The sequence below is a fragment of the Amphimedon queenslandica genome, unplaced genomic scaffold (assembly GCF_000090795.2).
Source record: "Amphimedon queenslandica unplaced genomic scaffold, v1.1 AMPQUscaffold_13407, whole genome shotgun sequence".
Lineage (NCBI taxonomy): Eukaryota > Metazoa > Porifera > Demospongiae > Haplosclerida > Niphatidae > Amphimedon > Amphimedon queenslandica.
This window is the reverse complement of record NW_003546357.1, coordinates 19,558-39,177: the sequence shown is the minus strand read 5'-3', so window position 1 is coordinate 39,177 and position 19,620 is coordinate 19,558. Positions and strand designations below refer to the sequence as shown.

The window sequence follows — 19,620 nt, the reverse complement described above, 5'->3', positions numbered from 1 at the left end:
ACATTACTAGGCATGAGAATAAAGGATTATTTCCCCCTGCATAGCAATGCATTTATCTGCATCTATGCCTCTTATGACGTCACGTTTAGCCACACCCACCGACAGGAAGTAACATTGAAGCAACATATTTGAAGGCTCATATCTCAGTGAATAAATTTTTTTAGACAATAGGAGTTGCAACACATCATTATTATGGTCAGGCAATCATATTAAGACCATAAAATAGATATCCAAAAAATACATTGCAGTTACCCTTTAAAAATTGACAACATGTAATATACAGAACATATAGCATACAGTAAGTACGTACATGTAGTTTAGTAAACCCTCCCATCTGAGAGTTTGCTGATGAGCTTCCTATGTACATGTACACATACATGATATACATGTACATGCATGTAAATTGTACAGGTACGTTGATAACTTTACACATGTAATTGTAGCTATAGTCCAACCACAACTTGAGGACAGACTAACAGACACAACAATGTACATGTACATGTACATGTACATGTACATATAAATGGTTACTAATAAACATTAACTACATCATTCATTACCTTAGTATGTGCTGATTTAATAAATGTTGTTCCTCTTTCCATTTTATTGAAATCCAATGCAATACCAGAGGAATATCTTTGAGCAATCTCTGGTAGGTCAAACACTTCAACCTATGAACAATAGAATATGTACATACAAATAAATTAAAGTGACTCACTGATCTACTGTACATATACCATGTACACATACAGTACATGTACATTGTACATGTACACTGTATGTGTGAACAATTATAAAAGAATTAAAAAATATGAAAATAAGACAATCTAACTTTTCCCAACTAATTATCTTTAACTTTCCAAATACATTGTACTAATTATTAATTACAAAAACGTCAAAACCACCTAACCATCTAGAATTAAGAACACACAGTAGAAATACATGTACATGTACATGTATACATGCATGTACTGTATAACTGATAATTTTGGGATGGGAAATTTGGTGAATATTATAGTGAAACTGGCTTGTTCAATTTAATGAATATGTGATCATTTATAGCATTAAACATTAGCAGCTACATGTACATGTATATGTACAGGTACATCTACATGTACATACAGATACAGTGTACATGTACATGTACGTACACTGTATGTGTAAAAGTGTTGAAAACTACAAGAAACTATGTAAAACATTAAAGGGCTCAGCCTTGTAGATTATTAGCTGCCAAAAAAGCAGAATCTCTACCTTATGTTGCTGCTAGAAAACTCCTGACTTGTTTGTTGCTTTAAGCCTTGCAATTGTCGGTTTAAGTTGAGAAGAAACGGAAGTAAATCAATTTTTTTGTCATTAAAACGTCACGTGTAGCCAAGTATGGCTGCCGAGTGCAAGCTCTATCATTCTTGGAGTGTTTCTTCTCTTTTAACTTACTTTATCATCTATTGTGCCTCTACTGTAGTTGCTGCTACCTCCACATATCCTTTTCTTGGTTTTGGTGAATACTGATAATTCAACAAGTGCATGGGCAATGAAGAACAACAAAGATTGCAAAGACTGTGGAGTGATATAGCACATTTTTCTCAAGAAAAGGCTCCTAGTTGAACAAGAACATAAAAAATTTTAAAAAACAAGGTTAAGTAGGATTCCGAACGACCAACGAAAATACAAAATGAAAATCCTACTTGTGACGCAAATTCTACTCTACATTGTACTTTTAATGTTATTATGTAAGAATTACGGATCACCTTGCAATGTAGAGTAGAATTTGCGTCACGAGTAGGATTTCCATTTTGTATTTTTGTTGTTCATTCGGAATCCTACTTAACCTTGTTTTTCAAAATTTTTTATGTTCTTGTTTGTGTTGATTTTTTAATAATATTTATAGTATTTCTTTAGTTGCAATTGTGATACTTGTTGACTTTACACAAACAATAATTTTCTTTATTATTATTATTATTATCATTGCTATGACATTTATGAGAGACAGCATTGAATAGACATGCTGAAGGAATATCAACTATACTGATGACAAGTGAAACTAATATTAGTCTTGACACAAGTCCTTGTTCAAGAATCTGTGAACTAAGAGTGTCCATCTTCCCTGCTATTCCTGTTCTTCCAGGCTGTTGTCAAGTTCATAATTATCATTGCATATCATAAGTCATAACATTAATTAATTGTTTGTTTTTTTTAAATAAAATAACACACTTGATAAAACAGTAACATGTAAAACTAATACCTTCTTTTAGCTGGAAACCTCCACTAAAGTATTGCAGTAGTTGATTCCAAGCATAGCTTGGTAAAAAATAACTCGCTTCTTCCAGAGCTGCAAATCCATAGATATTAGAGTAAATGAACTACTACTATTACTCTATTTACTCTATTTACTCTATTATCTGTGGCAGATCCATAGATATTAGAGTATAAAGGGATTGGAAACTGCGTGGGCGGCCTGTATAAACCAATGGAGGGTAAAGTTATCACTTCCCGCATCCTAGTTTCTCCTTAGCAACGGGAGAGGTCCACTTTTCTCTGTTCATAACTTAGTCCAAGTAGTTGCAAAAAATCAACAAAAATATGCATAAAATACCTTATAACTTCTATATTTATCAATCAAAATTTCATACAGTTACTCAAAAGGAACAAACTGTTTCATTCATTACTAACAGCGGGTGTCAAGCGGGACCTCTTTTCTGATGTTCTGTACCTTTTACTAAAATGTATCTTGTTTTACAACAAAGTAGCAAGCATAGAACAATCAAGCGCTTTGAGTTGCGTGGAACTAGGGTATTCTCAGACTTGTAGTTCATACATCTTCTCCAGAAACTCAAATTTTGTGTTGTAAAAGTGACAAAGTTTCTGTACCTTTTTCTCCGAAACAGTAAATATTTAAGCTAGGAAAGAAACATATGCAACAGGTAGCATATTGCTTTAGTGAACTGGCTAGTAATGGTATTGATATGCTCTTTTGAAATCCTATAAACCTGTCATTCTCTGGCAAAATTTGGCTCTTCTCCTTTGACTTCCGCATTGTAATTATTGAATGCGGAAAATTAGAATCTATACGGTGATAACTACCGCCTACGCAGTTACCAATCCCTTTATACTCTATTATCTATGGGCAGATCTGAGCATGCGCGACCACACCCAAATTTTGGAGCACATGCTTCTTTAATTAACAAAATGGTGGCATGCAGCTAAGATGGGCCAGATCCAGCAGTGACAGTACAATTTCTTTCTTTCTTGGAGAATTGTTGTAAAGAATAGGGACCTGCGCATACCTTATTGGAGCAGAATGATGTAAGTATTAGCCTTCTTTCACCAGGCAAGATCGAGATAGCGACCGACAACTGGATTGACAGGAGATCAAGATGATGAAGATGAAAAAAGGTGGCTGAACAAAACGGCCGGTTTGCAGATTTTTGACTTTCCTCTCAGACAAGGTATAGAGCCACGCTAATGGTACCAATGGAGTCCTCTGGTCAAGATAAGGTCCTTTATAAAGTCTGGTAAGCATAGGAGCTCGTTTTCCCGGTATAGCAAGGCTGCAAAAGTCATGGCAGCCATTTTGAAGTGGGGTGAATCCTACTTAGTAACGCTACCGCGTTACTAATATTAGCAGGTCTAGAGAGCTTGATATACTTTGTTTTATTTTTTTAATAAAAAATATTATTTTTGACTAAATATAATGAGATGCAAATAATATTCATCAGAGTGACACACCCTATACATCATGGTAGCTCCCTTTCATCTCAAGCAGAAAAACTTGTTTAAAACCTTCCAGAGTACTTAGAAACTCAAAAATTGGTTAAGATTTTCGGAAGAGCCTGCAATGCAGCTATACCAAATTTCAAGTTGCTATCAATAGTAACAAAAAAGTTATAAGGGATAGTGGTGGTTTCTTCTCAACTGAAACCGACTATACATTGACTTAGAAATAGCCATGAGATATAAAAAGGCTGGCCAGTTTAGTGCAGTCAGTGACAAAGGTGACATTTGTTTGACTTTCACAGTTTATCTCAACAAAAACGGGTTTCATAGTTACTTAATTGCACCTGTAACCTTTTAAAGCAGTTCAAGTAGTCTTTCAACGGTGTTTTTGCCTTATCTTGTTGCTAGGAAGTAGGAAACTCATGACTTGTAATTCCCGTGTGTTGATCACCATTTTATTGTCTTTCAGCCGCCCACACTTTCAACGAAATATTGAAATTTAGAATCTATTGCATTGCTCTAGCATGTGCAGATATACAGAGAAGATAAGGAATATGTACGTGTACAGGCATACATGTACATACATACAAACAAACTCTACTCATCTTAGTGGGCTTCACCCAATGAAAATAAGACAATCTAACTTTTCTCAAAAAATTATCTGTAACTTTCTAAATACTAATTATTTATTACAAAAAACGTCAAAACCACCTAACCATTTAAAATTCAGAATACACAGTAGAAATACATGTACTGTACATGTACTGCATAGCTGATAATTTTGGAATAGGGAAATTTGGTAAAATATATCCCTGTGGGAAAAATTCAGCATGCACATGAATGTTTGGTGAAGGTAACAGTACCTATAGTGAAACTGGCTGGTTCAATTTATGGCATAACAAATTAGCAGCTACATGTACATTGTACATCTATATACATGTAAGCTAAGGTACATGTACAATCAATTAGATATGCAATCAATTACTCTGGAATCATGTGAAACTGCAATCATGACATTATCATCATCTCCACTGTCCTGCTGTGTCTGTATGTACGGGGCCCACACCAACAAATGAGTCTTACCATCAGGTATAACACCATTGAATATGTGTAGCTTCAAACAATCACTATAGAAAAATTTAAAAAAAAACGCTTTATAAAGGAATTTAAATAAAAATATCAAAGTTGATGTAGAGGATAACACACATGCACCATCTCTTACACACATCAAAAAAGTAAAAAAAAATTGAGAATGATCTCCTAGTGATTTGGGTAAAATTTTTTATGCACTATTATTTTTGTTCAAAATCAGCTACATTGTACATACATGTACATGTACATGCATAATTTCTAAACAACATGTACATGTACATGTAAGAACATGCATGTTCCTTGTTCACAATGTACATGAACACAATAATGTAAAAGATATCCCACTTACATGTACATGTACATGTACTTCAAAATATAATACACATTATTATTTTTATTATTACCAATATTATTATACACATGTAATTACTTTATTTTATTAATATCTCCATTTGTTTTGTCAATATCATACACGTACAAATTACCAGCCTCATCGATCACTCCTAATAAATTTGAATGATTATGTGCAAATGATATGTCCAATATCTCTCCATTGAACTTCTTCAACAATGCTCTGTCATTCGTCTGAAGGTGAATGAGTCTAATGACATAACCACTTCTACTGGCTAGGACATAGGCCAAGTACTGGCTGTTGCTAGCGACAATGTTACCACGGAAACGTTTAGGCTCCCAATTCTGGTTAGTAATAGTTTTAACACGAACCTAAAAATATGACATAATTATTACTGTACATGTACATGTACATGGGCCTTTTCATTGCTCTACTAGATAATGTAATAAAACTAGGGATGATTTCTGAGCCAAATTTTCAAGCTGGGGCTAATACAAAGTGCACTTTTAAAACTCAATTATTTTAAATCCTAAATTCAACAAATTCTCTCAGTCTCTGAACAGAAAGGTCTTCAAAATGCAGTCTAAGAACTGATATGAGTGGTTTGAATAATAACCCAAACAGAGGATGGGTTTAAAATCCTACCAACTTTCTTTAATTAATTTCGTGTACTTTGTGTCTCTTTATTTGTCATTGTTGTTCGCGTTCCTTTTTTGTTAATAATACTGTACGCATCTTAATTTTTAATGTGTATTAAATTCCGTTATTTTCATGCTCACCTTAAATCTACGAAATTTAAACCACCTCTAATGCAATTCTATTGTACATGTACATGTAAGTATTAGACTATGGCCAAACACAAAAATTGGCTCACACAAATATTAACTTTTGAGCAGATTTCATTGATTTGAATGTATACGGTAATAATGATAATAATAATTGTACAACTGTACCTTTCCACTCCCATCAGTAGAGTCAGTGTCATAACAATTACTTGAATAAACTGATACTTCTAACTGATGTAAAGTATGAGGGACTCCATTACCATTCAATATACTAAGAATAGAAAAGAGTAGAGGTTATCATTTAGTTCAGTACTGCACAAGCTAAGGTTGTTATTCTTTTACTCACACGCACTCTATCTTACACTTTTTGGGAAGATGCTGTAATCTGATGGTATTCACTAGTGCTAGAACTCATGCTAGATATTTATGAAGGATTTACTGAAGGAAATATGGCGTTACAGGCATTCACATGTAATTTGGTGGGTGGAGTAGGTAGGTGTGTTTAAAGTAAAGTGGTTGTCCACGTGATACAACGTGGTAGTATATCTATGTTAAAATGTACATGTAGAATAAAAATAAAATCATTGCTCATGTAAAGTAGCAGTGCAAGTATTATTTTTCTCTAATATTCTCTCTATTCTATCAAGTTGAGCTTTTATTTCTTTATCTCTTTCCTTCCTCTCTGTCTCTAGTCTTGCAAGATGAGCCTCGAGCCTCTCCAGTTGAGCTTCAATCACAAATACAGTGTCTGATGAGTTCCTGAGATATCTCGACTGGCGTCTCAAATACGGCCAACAACAGCAACTGAATATAAACAAAAGCATGAGCACTATAGCTGAAAAGTAAGGATAATAGATGATGTATATCAGTCCTTGGGATATATGACTGCAGCCAGTAATAAACCATTTAGCTAGTTGGAGTGGTCCAAACATTCCATGAAGTAGTATTATACCAGCATCTAATATTAATATACTGAGCAATGAAAAATAAGATGCCAGTAAATAATTTATAAAGATAACTCCCACTAGTATTGATACTGATAGAACTGTTGAACCAAATCCAGTAACTGCTTTATCTACAAGAATAAAAAAATGTATTATTGCTTGCAATAATGACAATTGATTCCTACGATGCATAAGGATATTGGAAAAATAGTAGGCTGCAACTTTTGGAGAGCTAATATTATTGAAAATTGATAAAGACTGACATTTTTAGTACATTGTAGGCAACAAAAAGAATTGAAATGAATTTCAACTAGTGACTGGTGTTATACATGTACATTAGAATTTACTCATTTTAGTACATGTAGTTGGTGAGTGGTGACAATAACAATTGTGACATAGTTGAACAGTAATAGTAATAGTTTTGATAATTTCAACAGCTATAGCATACTACATGTATATCCTATTACTCATATTGACTAATCAACCAAATCTATGTGAATGAGATGTACACTTTTATGATATTCATTGGGAAACAGTAAAAGAAAATTTTATTCTCTGCCATGTAATGTATGCTTTATACAGTGATCAATGTTGCTCAAAAGTTTCAAATTTTACCAAGCTTTCTAATAGCAGTTAAGCTAGGTTTACATTCAACGAAACAAGCAAAATTGCATAGGCATTGATGCAAAAAAGCTTTGAATTTGACACAAAATTGGCCAAAATTTAATCTTGCGTTCATTTGCATTGAATTTTATGGTGGGTGTAAACCAGGCTTATAACAATTACCAAGAGTGGATACACTACTGAAAACTCAGACATTTTTATAGAAAAAAACCAGTAATTAAAAAAGTAAGCACTCGACTATAAGCATAATGCAATGGCCTACTGAATTAGAAATGAATACGACACTCACTTGAGTCAAAGATCAGACTAAGAGCACCATTACCAGCACTTATTATGGCATTCAATGCCTCTTCATTAATTACAGTCTTTACAATATCACCAATATCTTCCAGTACTTCGCTAGAGAGTTTATGCACTGTATTTATTGCTGCTTCACCGACTGATGCAACGATATCATAAGCGTTACTAAGTATACCGGATAAACCTGTCCTCCCTCTAGTCTTGACATCTCTCTTCTCCTGCTTCACGCTATCTCTCCTTGAGCAGGACTCATCATAGCAGTATCCGTCGTCATCTCCATTATCTAATGGTCCCAAACTACCAGTGGCTAGTCTATTAGATAAGTGACACAAGGCCAAAAGGGCATGGATCAATAATAGTACAGACAACTGAGAAAAGTGGCCCATCCTTTGACACTTATAAAATTAAATTAGTTGAGGTGTGGCTTCCAAACAAAATTAAATTAGCACACAATAATGAATAAAACATCAATGAAAATTAAATGAGGCATTATGTTTCTTTCTATTATAAAATCAATAATAATTAATTGATATCAATGTTTTGATCATCATCATCACTTTCTTCTTCACCAGGTGGATTAGCATCAGTATTGCGATCAGCACTTTGATCAGGATCAGCATCAGGATTAGGATCAACATCAGTAACTAGATCATCACGATCACGATCAGTATCAGGATTAGTAGTACGATCTGTATCAGTGTTATGATCAATATCAGGTCGACGTGGTGGTGATGGCTGTTTCACACTACCAGTAGTCTGTTTCTTGTCTTTCCTAGCAAACAGTTCATTCCTTCTGTCAGCTAGTACTGATGGGTCCTTCATGTTAACAGGACCAGCTTTACTACTGAAGGACGTTCCTTCTCCTTTCTTTGAAGGGGCAGATCTAACTGGAGCAGCTGATTCTGTACCATCTTTAAGATCACGAACGAACTTGGCAAACTACAAATATATGTACATGTACATCAAAGTAATAATATTTGTGTGTACATATGCATGTACAGTAGATGTGTAAAGCTGATAATTTTAGTAAATTTTTGGCAATGTGTGTGGTCGTGCGCCATCATTGTCATAAGGTTTTGTACAATGTACAGCAAAAAAATTAAGAACTACTGTATATGTGTACAATCTATAATAACGTTGAAAATCTATCAAACAAAAATTTTATGAATTTGAATCTCATACCTCTTGAATTTACATACATGTATTACACACGTACATGTACATGTACAAGTACATGTACATGTACACTCTACATTGAACAATATTTGATTGTTTATAAAATTTTGTTATTTATATTTGTTTTGTATTATTTGTTCGTATGTACATGTACAAGTATTGTAGATGTGTAATGCTGATAATTATGGTAAATTTTAATTTGGTAAATTTGTGGCAATGCGTGTGGCAGTATGCACAGTATGGTACAGGTAAACTTACTTCAGGATCCATAGCTCGGAATATGTGACTGTTACAAGATTGTGCTATTGATTCTTCATCATTATTAGTAACCGCATCAATCAACTCATCCAGTACTGTGTAATCCTCACTGGTAGAAAACCCCTCAATACTAACAAAAATATAAAATAAATAAAATTAAATTAAATAAAACATTGGAAAATACAAAAGAAAGTCAGAGTTAATTAATACATGTGTACATGTACACGAACATGAGCATACACATGCATAACAGAGTTACTGTACATGTACATGTATATCCATAATTATTATATACATGTACATAATTTTCACTACATTGTAATTGGGCAAAGTCATTATAAATATACATGTACTATGTACATGGTACCGTATAATGGGAAATTTTGGAGGTGCTAAAATACAGATCTACTGTATAGCGGGAAATTTTGGAGGGGATCAAATTTGGTGAATTTGGTGTTTTGATAGCCATTCGCCAAAATAAAAATCCAAATTTTGAGCCATATATATGCTCAATGGGATGTGGCCACAATTTCGCCAAATTAAAATTCACCAATCACCAAAATTTTAGCAATTCACCAAATTTGCGTATACGTACAAGCAATTACACTGTACATGAACATGTATGTACATGTACAATTGTAATTCTATCAAGTGCATACTAAAAGTTTTGACAAACATGCAAGAAATAATAAGACAGAATAAGTTCTTTCAATAATAAATTCTGAAAAATAAAGAATTTATTGCAGTACATGTACATGTATCCCACTACTTTCATGGAGCAAGCAAACATTGCGAATTGGAAAAAGTTATTTTCATGAAAAATTCAGGTGTATTGTCAGTGAAATTAAAGTGCTACATGTACATGTACATGTATATGATAAGCATATGACTACATGTACACGTGTACATGTGTTTTTACTTTTCACATTCTTGCAACACTTCCTTTGCCTGTAGTCCATTACCTTCAGTCAACAATGCTACAATTTCAACACTTACCAACTATTAGAGATAAACAATAAAATTATGACAGTCCAATTATAATCATATCATTCTTACTTCATGGGCTATGTTGATCATTCCAGCTGATAATAATATCTCGCGAGCTTTACGACAAGTTTCAATTATTTTGTTTGATCTAAAAATTAAAAAAATACAGTCCGCTCACATATTTTACAATTTGAAAAATTATAAAACACAATGTACTGTATATACATGTACATACATGTACATATGCTTTTCTTTAAAAAAATGGCTCCAAAACAGCCCCAATTTTATTGCATGACGTACTGTACATTATGGATTCCTGGAGGCTTACATTGTACATGTACATGTACATGTATGTGCATAAATTTTGAGCTGAATCAGGCGCACGATTAAAAGAGGACTTATTCATTAATAAATCCAAAAATAAATTTTGGGAGTCTAATGCATACATGTACATGAATGAGAAATCGAAGGCTGAAAAATGGGAGATTTAAAGAGGCCTAAAACCAAATATGTCAGACTAAACTTCCCTTAAATCTAACAGTGATCATGACTTACTGTCTTGGTCTTACTCTGCAGTACATTCTGACTGCATCTTTCATTGCATTACCACTCTCCCTCTTCTTATCATCTAATAGAAGATTGTCAGCTGTTTGTATGTAATACTCGGCTGATTTATCAGGATGCTCGTGCTGTAGCCACCTAATAAATAATAATAAAGTCATGATTATTGTCTTGCTTTTTTGTTGGGCTCCACAAAAATACCCATAGCAAAAGTTTTGATTAGAATAACATATACAGTACATGTATACAAGCTAAAATAATAACAAACAATTAAGAAAACGACAACAATGACAATTTGAACATGAATGCAAAAATTCTTTCCCTTAACTCCCACAAAATTACAATAAAAAACTTTTTGGAACCTTTTTACAAATAAAATGTAAAATTGCAAAATGAGACATTTTAGGAAACATGCATGAAAATATGAATAAAATAACGATAGTATAATATACATGTGAATAAGGACCTACATTGCTGCTTTAGCTAGTACTTGACCTCCAGTATCAGGATAACCACTTTCATTGAACCGTTCACTATAAGTTAATAATTTCAATTATTATTAAAATGGTATATGTATCGTACATGAACAATGTACATTATATAGCTATTTCTGGCTACTTAATCAACAATAATTTTTGAGGTTACATGTACATGTATGTGTAAATAGTATTTTAGGGGTACAAAATTAGCTTTATACAGTAAATGTTTCACAATTGTAATTCAAAACTCATGCCCAGAAAAAATTAACAAAGGACAAATTGGGTTAATTGCCTGTTGCACACTCATAAAAATAACTACAATGCACAACAAATACTATAGATCTATAGTATTTGTTGTGCATTGTAGTTATTCTATAGTATTTGTTGTGCATTGTAGTTATTTTTATGAGTGTGCAACAGGATGCAAATGCATGCAAAATGCATGTACATTATGCATACATGTACAAGTATACTTTAGACCTACCAGGCTTTACTCATGTACTGTCCAGCATTTAATAAATCTTTAGCATCCTAGAAAATAATCGTGTATAGTCATGTAATGTATACATACATAGCAACAAACTTACCCGAGAAACATTAGCAGCTTGTTCAAGACTCCTGATTAATTAATTAATAATTTAACTAATAATAATAATTTTAAAAACTTACTTGCCAGAATGATAAATGCTGTCATTATGCTAAGGACAATAACTGTGTTAATAATTTATACAATGCATTATTACACCTATTATTATCATTATTATTAGCATTACTATTAGGATACGAATTATTGTCATAATAAGCTTCTGATGCTTTTAAATATGCAGCAACTGCTTTATCATAGACTTGACAGTTACGATAAGAAATAGCTAATAAAAAAAGTAATAACTGTAATTGTGACCAAAGAAATTATACAAAAATTTTGTATAAATAAATAATAAGATTTAAATGTACATGAACATGTACATGTATACCTAAAATTATATGAATTAAAGCACATACAAGTAAACAGTGGCTCTAAATTTTCAATTGGTTTTAAAGGGAATTCTACTTTTGAAATAATTTTTTGATACACAAGCATACATGTACATGTGTACCTGTACATGCTCTTATATGTACAGTACATGTACTTTAAAATTTGTTCCAAATGCTATGTACAGTACATCTACATGTACTTGTTAGCTCAAGCATCCTGTTTAGCTCACTTAGCATGCTTTGTGCAAATTTGTGTACATGTGCCGTATAGTGGGAAATTTTGGAGGGAATTAATTTTGATAGCCATTCACCAAAATTAAAATATGCCAATTTGAGCCATTATGCGTATGCTCAATGGCGAATTTGCCAAATTAAAAGCCGCCAATCACCAAAATTTAGCAATTTGCCAAAATTTAGTCCCTCCATTTGCTGCTACCACGGTAGTGATAGCAGCAAATGTTTTTTAATGTTTTTTCATACCGTACATGCTCTTACATGTAAGTACAGTATGTCAAAATTTTCAAGGTGTTCCAAAAAGCATAAAAATAATGAAATTAACAAAGCACAAAAATTACGGTAGTGAAAAACCACTTTGACAACCACACCTTTCAATTACCATACTCGTGAATTGTGTAAGAAATTGGCTCACTTACAGTATAGAAATGATAATGCATGCAATTAAGCCATGTAAGGACTTTAATTTAAATTAACATCTACATGCATAATATGCATGTAAATATATATATACATACCAGCTTTCTCAAATTTATTGGCAGCAGATTCATAATCTGGACTCCACTTGAACAAACTGGTCTTTAAGCTAAAGAGATAATGAATATAAATAAATGATAATAGTAGAATCTGACCATTTCTTGGCTTCTTCTTCAAGTTTCTCTGCTGCCTGGAGCTTTGCAGAGTCACGCCCACTCGCCATTTTGTTTTCCAATTAAACAAATGAAAAGAAATTATTTCAGTTACTCCAACGCAGCAATCAAATCAATCAATTAATCAAAGCAGGCGAGACATTTCTTGAGGTCTCGTTCTTTCTTCTTCTCTGTCCCTGTCCCTCTCTCTCTCTCTTTGTTGGTAATCAGTACAGTAACAGTGGCGTTAAAGGAGCCGGCAATCCCCCTACCACCTTCTCATCACAAGAGAGTGAGTGTAAACCGCTAGAGTGTCCTGAACTTGGTTATTATCATACTGTTTCTATGTAAAGATGTCTGGTAGTTTAGCTCGTGTATATGCTGATGTCAACACACACAAACCGAGAGAATACTGGGACTATGAATCACATCCTATTGAATGGGGGTGAGTTACATGTACAATGTATTATGTACATTGTATGTTACTCGTAGTTATATTCTTGTTTTGATTTTAAATAAAAGGGCACAATAGTAATTCTCATAATTGTTTAATAGTCTTTATGTACACATAGTGTTGGGAATTATTATGTTTGGGCCCCAATGTACTACATGTACAATGTATGTTTTGTAGATGACATGTGCAGTGTGATTGACAATTACATGTTCATAACATTAATTATAAATGTATCCTTATGGTCTATAGGAACCAGGACAATTTTCAGTTAGTTTGTAAATTGGGTCGTGGTAAGTACAGTGAGGTATTTGAGGGCATCAGTGTAGCTACTAATGAGAAGGTGGTCATTAAAGTACTTAAGGTAAAATTACTGTCTCTCCTCCCTTATGTACATGTATTGTACATGTAATCAATTTAACTCCTTTTTATTTATACATCTCTCTTTCTCTCTTAGCCTGTCAAAAAGAAGAAGATTAAAAGAGAAATTAAAATATTAGAAAATTTAAGAGGTGGTCCCAATATAATAAATCTAATTGATGTAGTTAAAGACCCTTGGGTAAGTCTCTTGAGAAGATGTCTGTATACATGTGCATGTATTAAATCTGATACTGATGAATTTTTGAAGTTCATTTACCGTTAGAGCCCCAATATTATGTTGTCTTAAAATTCGTCATACAAGATTGATGATAATATGACAGCTTTACAAGTGATGTGTCAGCAAAAATCTTTCGAAATTTGTGTGTACTTAATTTTTTGCAAATCTGCTAAAACATGCATGTCGCAAATCTGCTATACAATGTACAGTACATTAATTTACATTGTACATGTACAATGTACTGAATTACCTGTATGTTTATGTATTTTACATGCATATCTTCATTACAGTCTAGGACTCCAGCTCTTGTTTTTGAACATGTTAATAACACTGATTTCAAGAAGCTCTATACCTCATTAACTGATTTTGATATTCGCTATTACCTGTACGAGCTGCTAAAGGCACTGGACTATGCCCACAGCATGGGGATCATGCATAGAGATGTGAAACCACACAACGTCATGATTGATCATGAACAACGCAAAGTTAGTTTTTTTCTAAATGATGCACATCACCCTAAACCAGTTAATGTCACTTGTATATGTATATGTACCATGTAGTGGGAAACATTGTACAGAGTTAAATTTGGTGAATTTGGTGTTTCGATAGATTTACCGAAATAAAAATCTGCCATTTTGAGCCATTATGCACATCCTCAATAGCACACAGTGTATGTGGCCACAAATTTGCTAAACTAAAATTATCCATTATCATATTTTCAAATTTAACTGCCTCGAAATTTGCCGCTATGGTACATGTACATGTACATTGTATATGTATAGTGCATATACATGTTTGTGATTCCACAGCTGATGGTTAGTGCAAGTTAATAAAACAGTCATTAAAATAAAAGTGTAGTTATACAATATGCAATTTTACATTACATGTATATATTTTATTTAATTAGTTAATTTCATTGTAATTAATGCACTTTATTCCAGTAATAGCAACATGTATGGCATTTTTTGTTTCTATTATACATGTACATGTATAGTTACGTCTCATTGATTGGGGATTGGCTGAGTTTTATCATCCAAATCAAGAATACAATGTACGTGTTGCATCCAGGTACTTCAAAGGACCTGAACTCCTCGTTGATTTACAAGAATATGACTACTCACTGGATATGTGGAGCTTTGGATGCATGCTGGCTAGCATGGTAAGTGCATGTACATATGCTTTCAATTAAATGATTAGTACAGTACATGTACTGTACATGTACATGTCATGAAAACACCAATAGCTAGTGGATGGAAGTCAAAGTTTGGCATTTACATTAAAGCTCTTTGACATTATGCATGCTGAATGGCCTATGGACACAAATTTTCAAATTAAAACCCACTATCACCAAAAATTTACAGTATAGTAATAATTTGCTAAAATTTTACCCTAAAAATTACTGGCTATGGTACTAGTTACATGTACATGTACATGTATACATGTATTCAGTAAATGAATGTAAGGTATTTATTTTCAGAATCAAAATTGAGATGTACATGTGCATGTACAGTACATGTACATATGCACACCTGCATGCATTTGATTGCAATTGCATGTGTAATTTTTATGTTTTTGTGATAATCAATTGTAGATATTTAAGAAGGAACCATTCTTCCATGGTCATGATAATTATGATCAGGTTAGTTGAGTGTAGTCTGTTAGGGGGGTGCAGGCCTGGATTATTGTTCTTATTATAATGTACATGTACTTATAGTTGGTGAGAATTGGTAAAGTTCTTGGTACTGAGGAGCTCTATGAGTACATTGACAGGTACAAGATTGATCTTGATCCAAGGTTCTCTGACACACTGGGAAGGTACAGAAGCATATTTAATTTTTGTAATGTGCATGCATACCGTATATGCTGCATGTATATTTGTGTGTATAAAATTTTGTGATTTGGCTGCATTTTTGTATTTGCAATTAAAAATTTTTTTGCGATTTTAATGTAATTACCACACCTACTATATAATCAGCACGCTATTTTTAGGATTTTAATTTTGCAGATTTTTCCAAAATGTGAAAATTATGAAATTTAATCACCAGGAAATATTATGGCATGTATGGTACATACATGTAGTACATGTGCATGAATGTACATGTACAGTACATGTCCATATGTGTGCATGTGTCAGAATGTTTCTTGGTTCTTGTACAACACATTTACAATGTACATGTAAAAATTAATAGATGAATTAATATTTAGGTTTTTTGCTTAACTTTTTTCGAAAAATGTCTACTTAAAATAATAGTCGTCAATGTTTTTTCTGCTAATCATTTATTGTTAATTGATTTATTTATTTAGACATTCAAGGAAGAGGTGGGAGAGATATGTTCATGGTGAGAACCAGCACTTAGTGAGCAGAGAAGCACTGGATCTACTTGATAAACTATTACGTTATGATCATCGAGAAAGACTATCGGCTAAAGAGGCAATGGGTCACCCTTACTTTTGTAAGCAGCAACACATTTTTATTATTAATATTAAAAGCGTGTACAGTAATGTGTTACATGTAAGTGTACAATGTATGGTGTTTGTGTACATGCATATACAAGAGTCTTGAAAATACATGCACATGTACAATGTACCGCTAGAGTGATTTATAAAAGATTGTTGGTGTTGGAATAAAGGAAGGTATCCTTTACTATTGGCTAGCTTTAATGTTTCTCTACGTGTTTTCAGTGTACATGTATTCCTTGTCAAAGCAACAAAAAACAATTTTTTTTTACATTTATGATTTCAAAACTAAATTTTCCTGCATATTACCACTGTGTGTACATTGTGCGTAATAATAAGGTGCTTGCTATAGTGTTGATTGCATCTTTATTTAAATGTGATTGTGCTTAGGTGTGACACAGCATTCAATTGTCACAGTACAGTGAAAGTGTCAAATTTTGATTGTCATAGTCCAGTTAGTTAAAGTATCAGATCTTGATTGATAGAGTAGATGGTATCTCTTGGACTAACTGCTCGAAGATTTATACTGCTGAAATCCTTAATACTGAAGATTTATCCTACATCCCTCCATGTGAGAGTTGTGGTGGACAAAATGAAAGACAGACACCACTCTATAACTACATAGTCCTCATCCACACTAATCACTGGAAAGGCCGACTTGTACATGAATAATAGTGATTTTAAAATGAATATTATGTGCTTTGCTTAATTAATAAGTACACAGTGACTACATTCTTAAATCTTAAGTGAATCATTGTATTTCCATTTTTACTTATTATTGCATGGTTACATACTAGAAAGAATAATGCTCTAAATGCTGGCATTTTAAGACTCTGTGCCATATATTGTATTGTATTGATACATGTACAGCATAGGCGGCTGCAGGGGCAGGCAATGAGGGCAATGCCCTACTAGAATTTCTTACCGGAAGATGACATCATCATAATTAGCAGTTAATTAATAATTATTTAGTAGTTATTACATGGAATATAGCTATTTTAATGACAAAAACTACATTATTTTGCTCAACAAAGTGATAATTAGTGAAGAATAAGCTGCTAACTGCATGGTTTATTCACAGGAAGCCAGCCAGCCACTTCATAGGTCCATATCTATGGCCACTTCAGGAAGACATAATCTACAGTAACCTGCAGCTAGAGTAACTGACTCCATCATATAGCAGCTTCATTATTATCAGCTAGGACTCATTTAACAGCTAAATCACCTAGCTACTGATACTCTATCATTGATAGAGGTCTTTTAGGTACTGAATTTTCTCCTCTTGAACACAAGAATGGCAGGGTAACTCTTCATTGAGAATTTCAGAGCCTCTTTCAACTTGATTTCTTCACAAAATGCTGAAATAGAATTCTTAAAAGTCTTAAAACTCAAGAGCAAGACATGTGGGTGTGGTCATGGCCACACCTACTTTTTGACCACTCCCACTTTCAGCCACACCTTTGCCCTACTTGCAGTGAAATCCTGCAGCCGCCTATGATGTACAGTACATGTGTATGTTTACTATTGTACCTGATAGTAGTTAGTGAATATTGTGCCAGTGGTGTTACTTGTATTGCCTAATATAACTCCCTGTAGAATTGTGCGTACTGATAATAATTGTGATTATAGTATGTAATTGCTTTAACAACATACATGTACATGTAATTAATGTACATGTAGCTCTTTTATTACAGATATGTACTTGTACATGTATGTAATTTTGTTGCAATAGCAAAACTAACTGATTATGAAAGTATACACATGTACATGTACAGATGTGAATGTAATTGTGTATTTTACATCTTATACATTTGTAGATCCAGTTTTGAAGGAACAAGCACTCAATGCACACATAACTGGACAAGGACCTTTCCCTACTCCTTCAGGTTAGACTATACCTACCTATTGCAAATCATCCACTCCCACCAATAGGTCCACCTGTGAGCAGTGCTAGTGCTACTAGTGTGAAGGAATCAAGTGATACTAAAATTGAAAATGATGGTCCCTAGCTGCTGTACTGGAGCTGCTTGACTTATTTATAATGATCTGTCCACACACACCATCTCCTACTGTGACAGTTTTGTTTTAATAATAAATAATAACAATAATATTATTATGAATTATTACTAATAATAATAAAAATTAATGATAACTTAATACAATAGATTACAGAGTCTGTTCTCAATCATTCTCACAGCTCCTAATGTAAGTACTAGTTTGTCACGTGACAATATGCTAACAACATTCAACCCGGTTGACGGTAGCAGATCAACATGAGGTATATTACCTCCTGACATAGCAATGGACATGTTGACATAGTCCCCTCCATCAACAAGTAGAACTGACTTCAATCCGTGTATATCTAGTATTCTTAACAAGTTCTTTGTATTATTGTTGTTCACAGTGAGGTCATCAACTACCATGAGGTCGTTCTGAGTATATTTCACTGACAGTGCTGTACACAGACCCAATGCCTTTACCTTCTTTGGTAGCGTATAGCTGTAATCGGCATTACCTCTAGGCCCATGAACTACTCCACCTCCCTTCCAATGAGGCGCTCGAATTGAACCTTGTCTTGCTTGACCATGTCCTTTCTGGGGCCACGGCTTACGACCGCCTCCTCTAACTTCTCCTCTTGTCTTCACTTTAGCCGTACCGGCTCTTTTCTTGGCCAGCTGCCATATAACGACACGCTGGAGTATGTCCAGACGAGGAGAGCAAGAGAACACTCTGTTATCAAGTTTGAATATGCCGAGTCGTTCCCCGGTCTCGAAACTAGTCAGCCAGGTCTCTGGTTGATAATACTCGTCCCAGTCCTTCTGAATATGAGAAAAGGACCCTATAGAACTGAAACCTTTACAGAGGGAGACAAGACGAAGTGGGTGATTAACCAGAGCCTTACAGAAGGACATGGCAACACGTGTAATATTAAACCCCGCCTCTGAACACACCTAATAAATCGACACACCCAAAAATGGAGTCCTCGTGCTGAGTAGTATAATTT

The 19,620-nt window shown here is 33.8% G+C and overlaps 4 protein-coding genes across 4 annotated transcripts in view; 1 reads left to right on the top strand and 3 right to left on the bottom strand.

The window, feature by feature from the left end:
• Positions 1-8,179, bottom strand: part of LOC105312786 (enhancer of mRNA-decapping protein 4-like) — a 21,777-nt gene extending 13,598 nt beyond the window's left edge. The window contains exons 1-6 of the mRNA XM_019996516.1: positions 7,801-8,179; positions 6,306-7,018; positions 6,112-6,214; positions 5,237-5,529; positions 4,700-4,841; positions 561-671 (exon numbers count right to left, since the gene is read on the bottom strand). Of these exons, the coding sequence (XP_019852075.1) occupies positions 561-671; positions 4,700-4,841; positions 5,237-5,529; positions 6,112-6,214; positions 6,306-6,358 (702 nt within the window). The 5' untranslated portion in view covers positions 6,359-7,018; positions 7,801-8,179. The remainder of the gene's footprint in view (positions 1-560; positions 672-4,699; positions 4,842-5,236; positions 5,530-6,111; positions 6,215-6,305; positions 7,019-7,800) is intronic.
• A 45-nt stretch (positions 8,180-8,224) lies between these two features.
• LOC105312785 (gamma-soluble NSF attachment protein-like) lies at positions 8,225-13,190 on the bottom strand. The gene is made up of 12 exons (XM_019996521.1): positions 13,114-13,190; positions 13,000-13,067; positions 12,057-12,141; positions 11,942-11,959; positions 11,860-11,890; positions 11,757-11,803; positions 11,264-11,326; positions 10,788-10,931; positions 10,302-10,380; positions 10,165-10,244; positions 9,246-9,375; positions 8,225-8,750 (listed from the first exon to the last, which is right to left on the bottom strand). Exons 1-12 carry the CDS (start codon positions 13,179-13,181, stop codon positions 8,334-8,336), a joined length of 1,230 nt encoding a protein of 409 aa, XP_019852080.1. The 5' UTR covers positions 13,182-13,190; the 3' UTR covers positions 8,225-8,333.
• Positions 13,191-13,265: 75 nt separating this feature from the next.
• LOC100639610 (casein kinase II subunit alpha-like) lies at positions 13,266-18,736 on the top strand. Its single transcript, XM_003386633.3, has 11 exons — positions 13,266-13,402; positions 13,464-13,555; positions 13,814-13,925; positions 14,019-14,120; positions 14,450-14,644; positions 15,154-15,318; positions 15,751-15,798; positions 15,874-15,974; positions 16,464-16,612; positions 18,434-18,502; positions 18,549-18,736. The coding sequence occupies exons 2-11, from the start codon at positions 13,464-13,466 to the stop codon at positions 18,623-18,625; spliced, it is 1,110 nt and encodes a 369-aa protein (XP_003386681.1). The 5' UTR covers positions 13,266-13,402; the 3' UTR covers positions 18,626-18,736.
• LOC100639486 (50S ribosomal protein L4-like) lies at positions 18,659-19,604 on the bottom strand. Its single transcript, XM_003386632.3, has one exon. The coding sequence runs from the start codon at positions 19,526-19,528 to the stop codon at positions 18,770-18,772; it is 759 nt and encodes a 252-aa protein (XP_003386680.1). The 5' UTR covers positions 19,529-19,604; the 3' UTR covers positions 18,659-18,769.
• Positions 19,605-19,620: the final 16 nt, after the last annotated feature.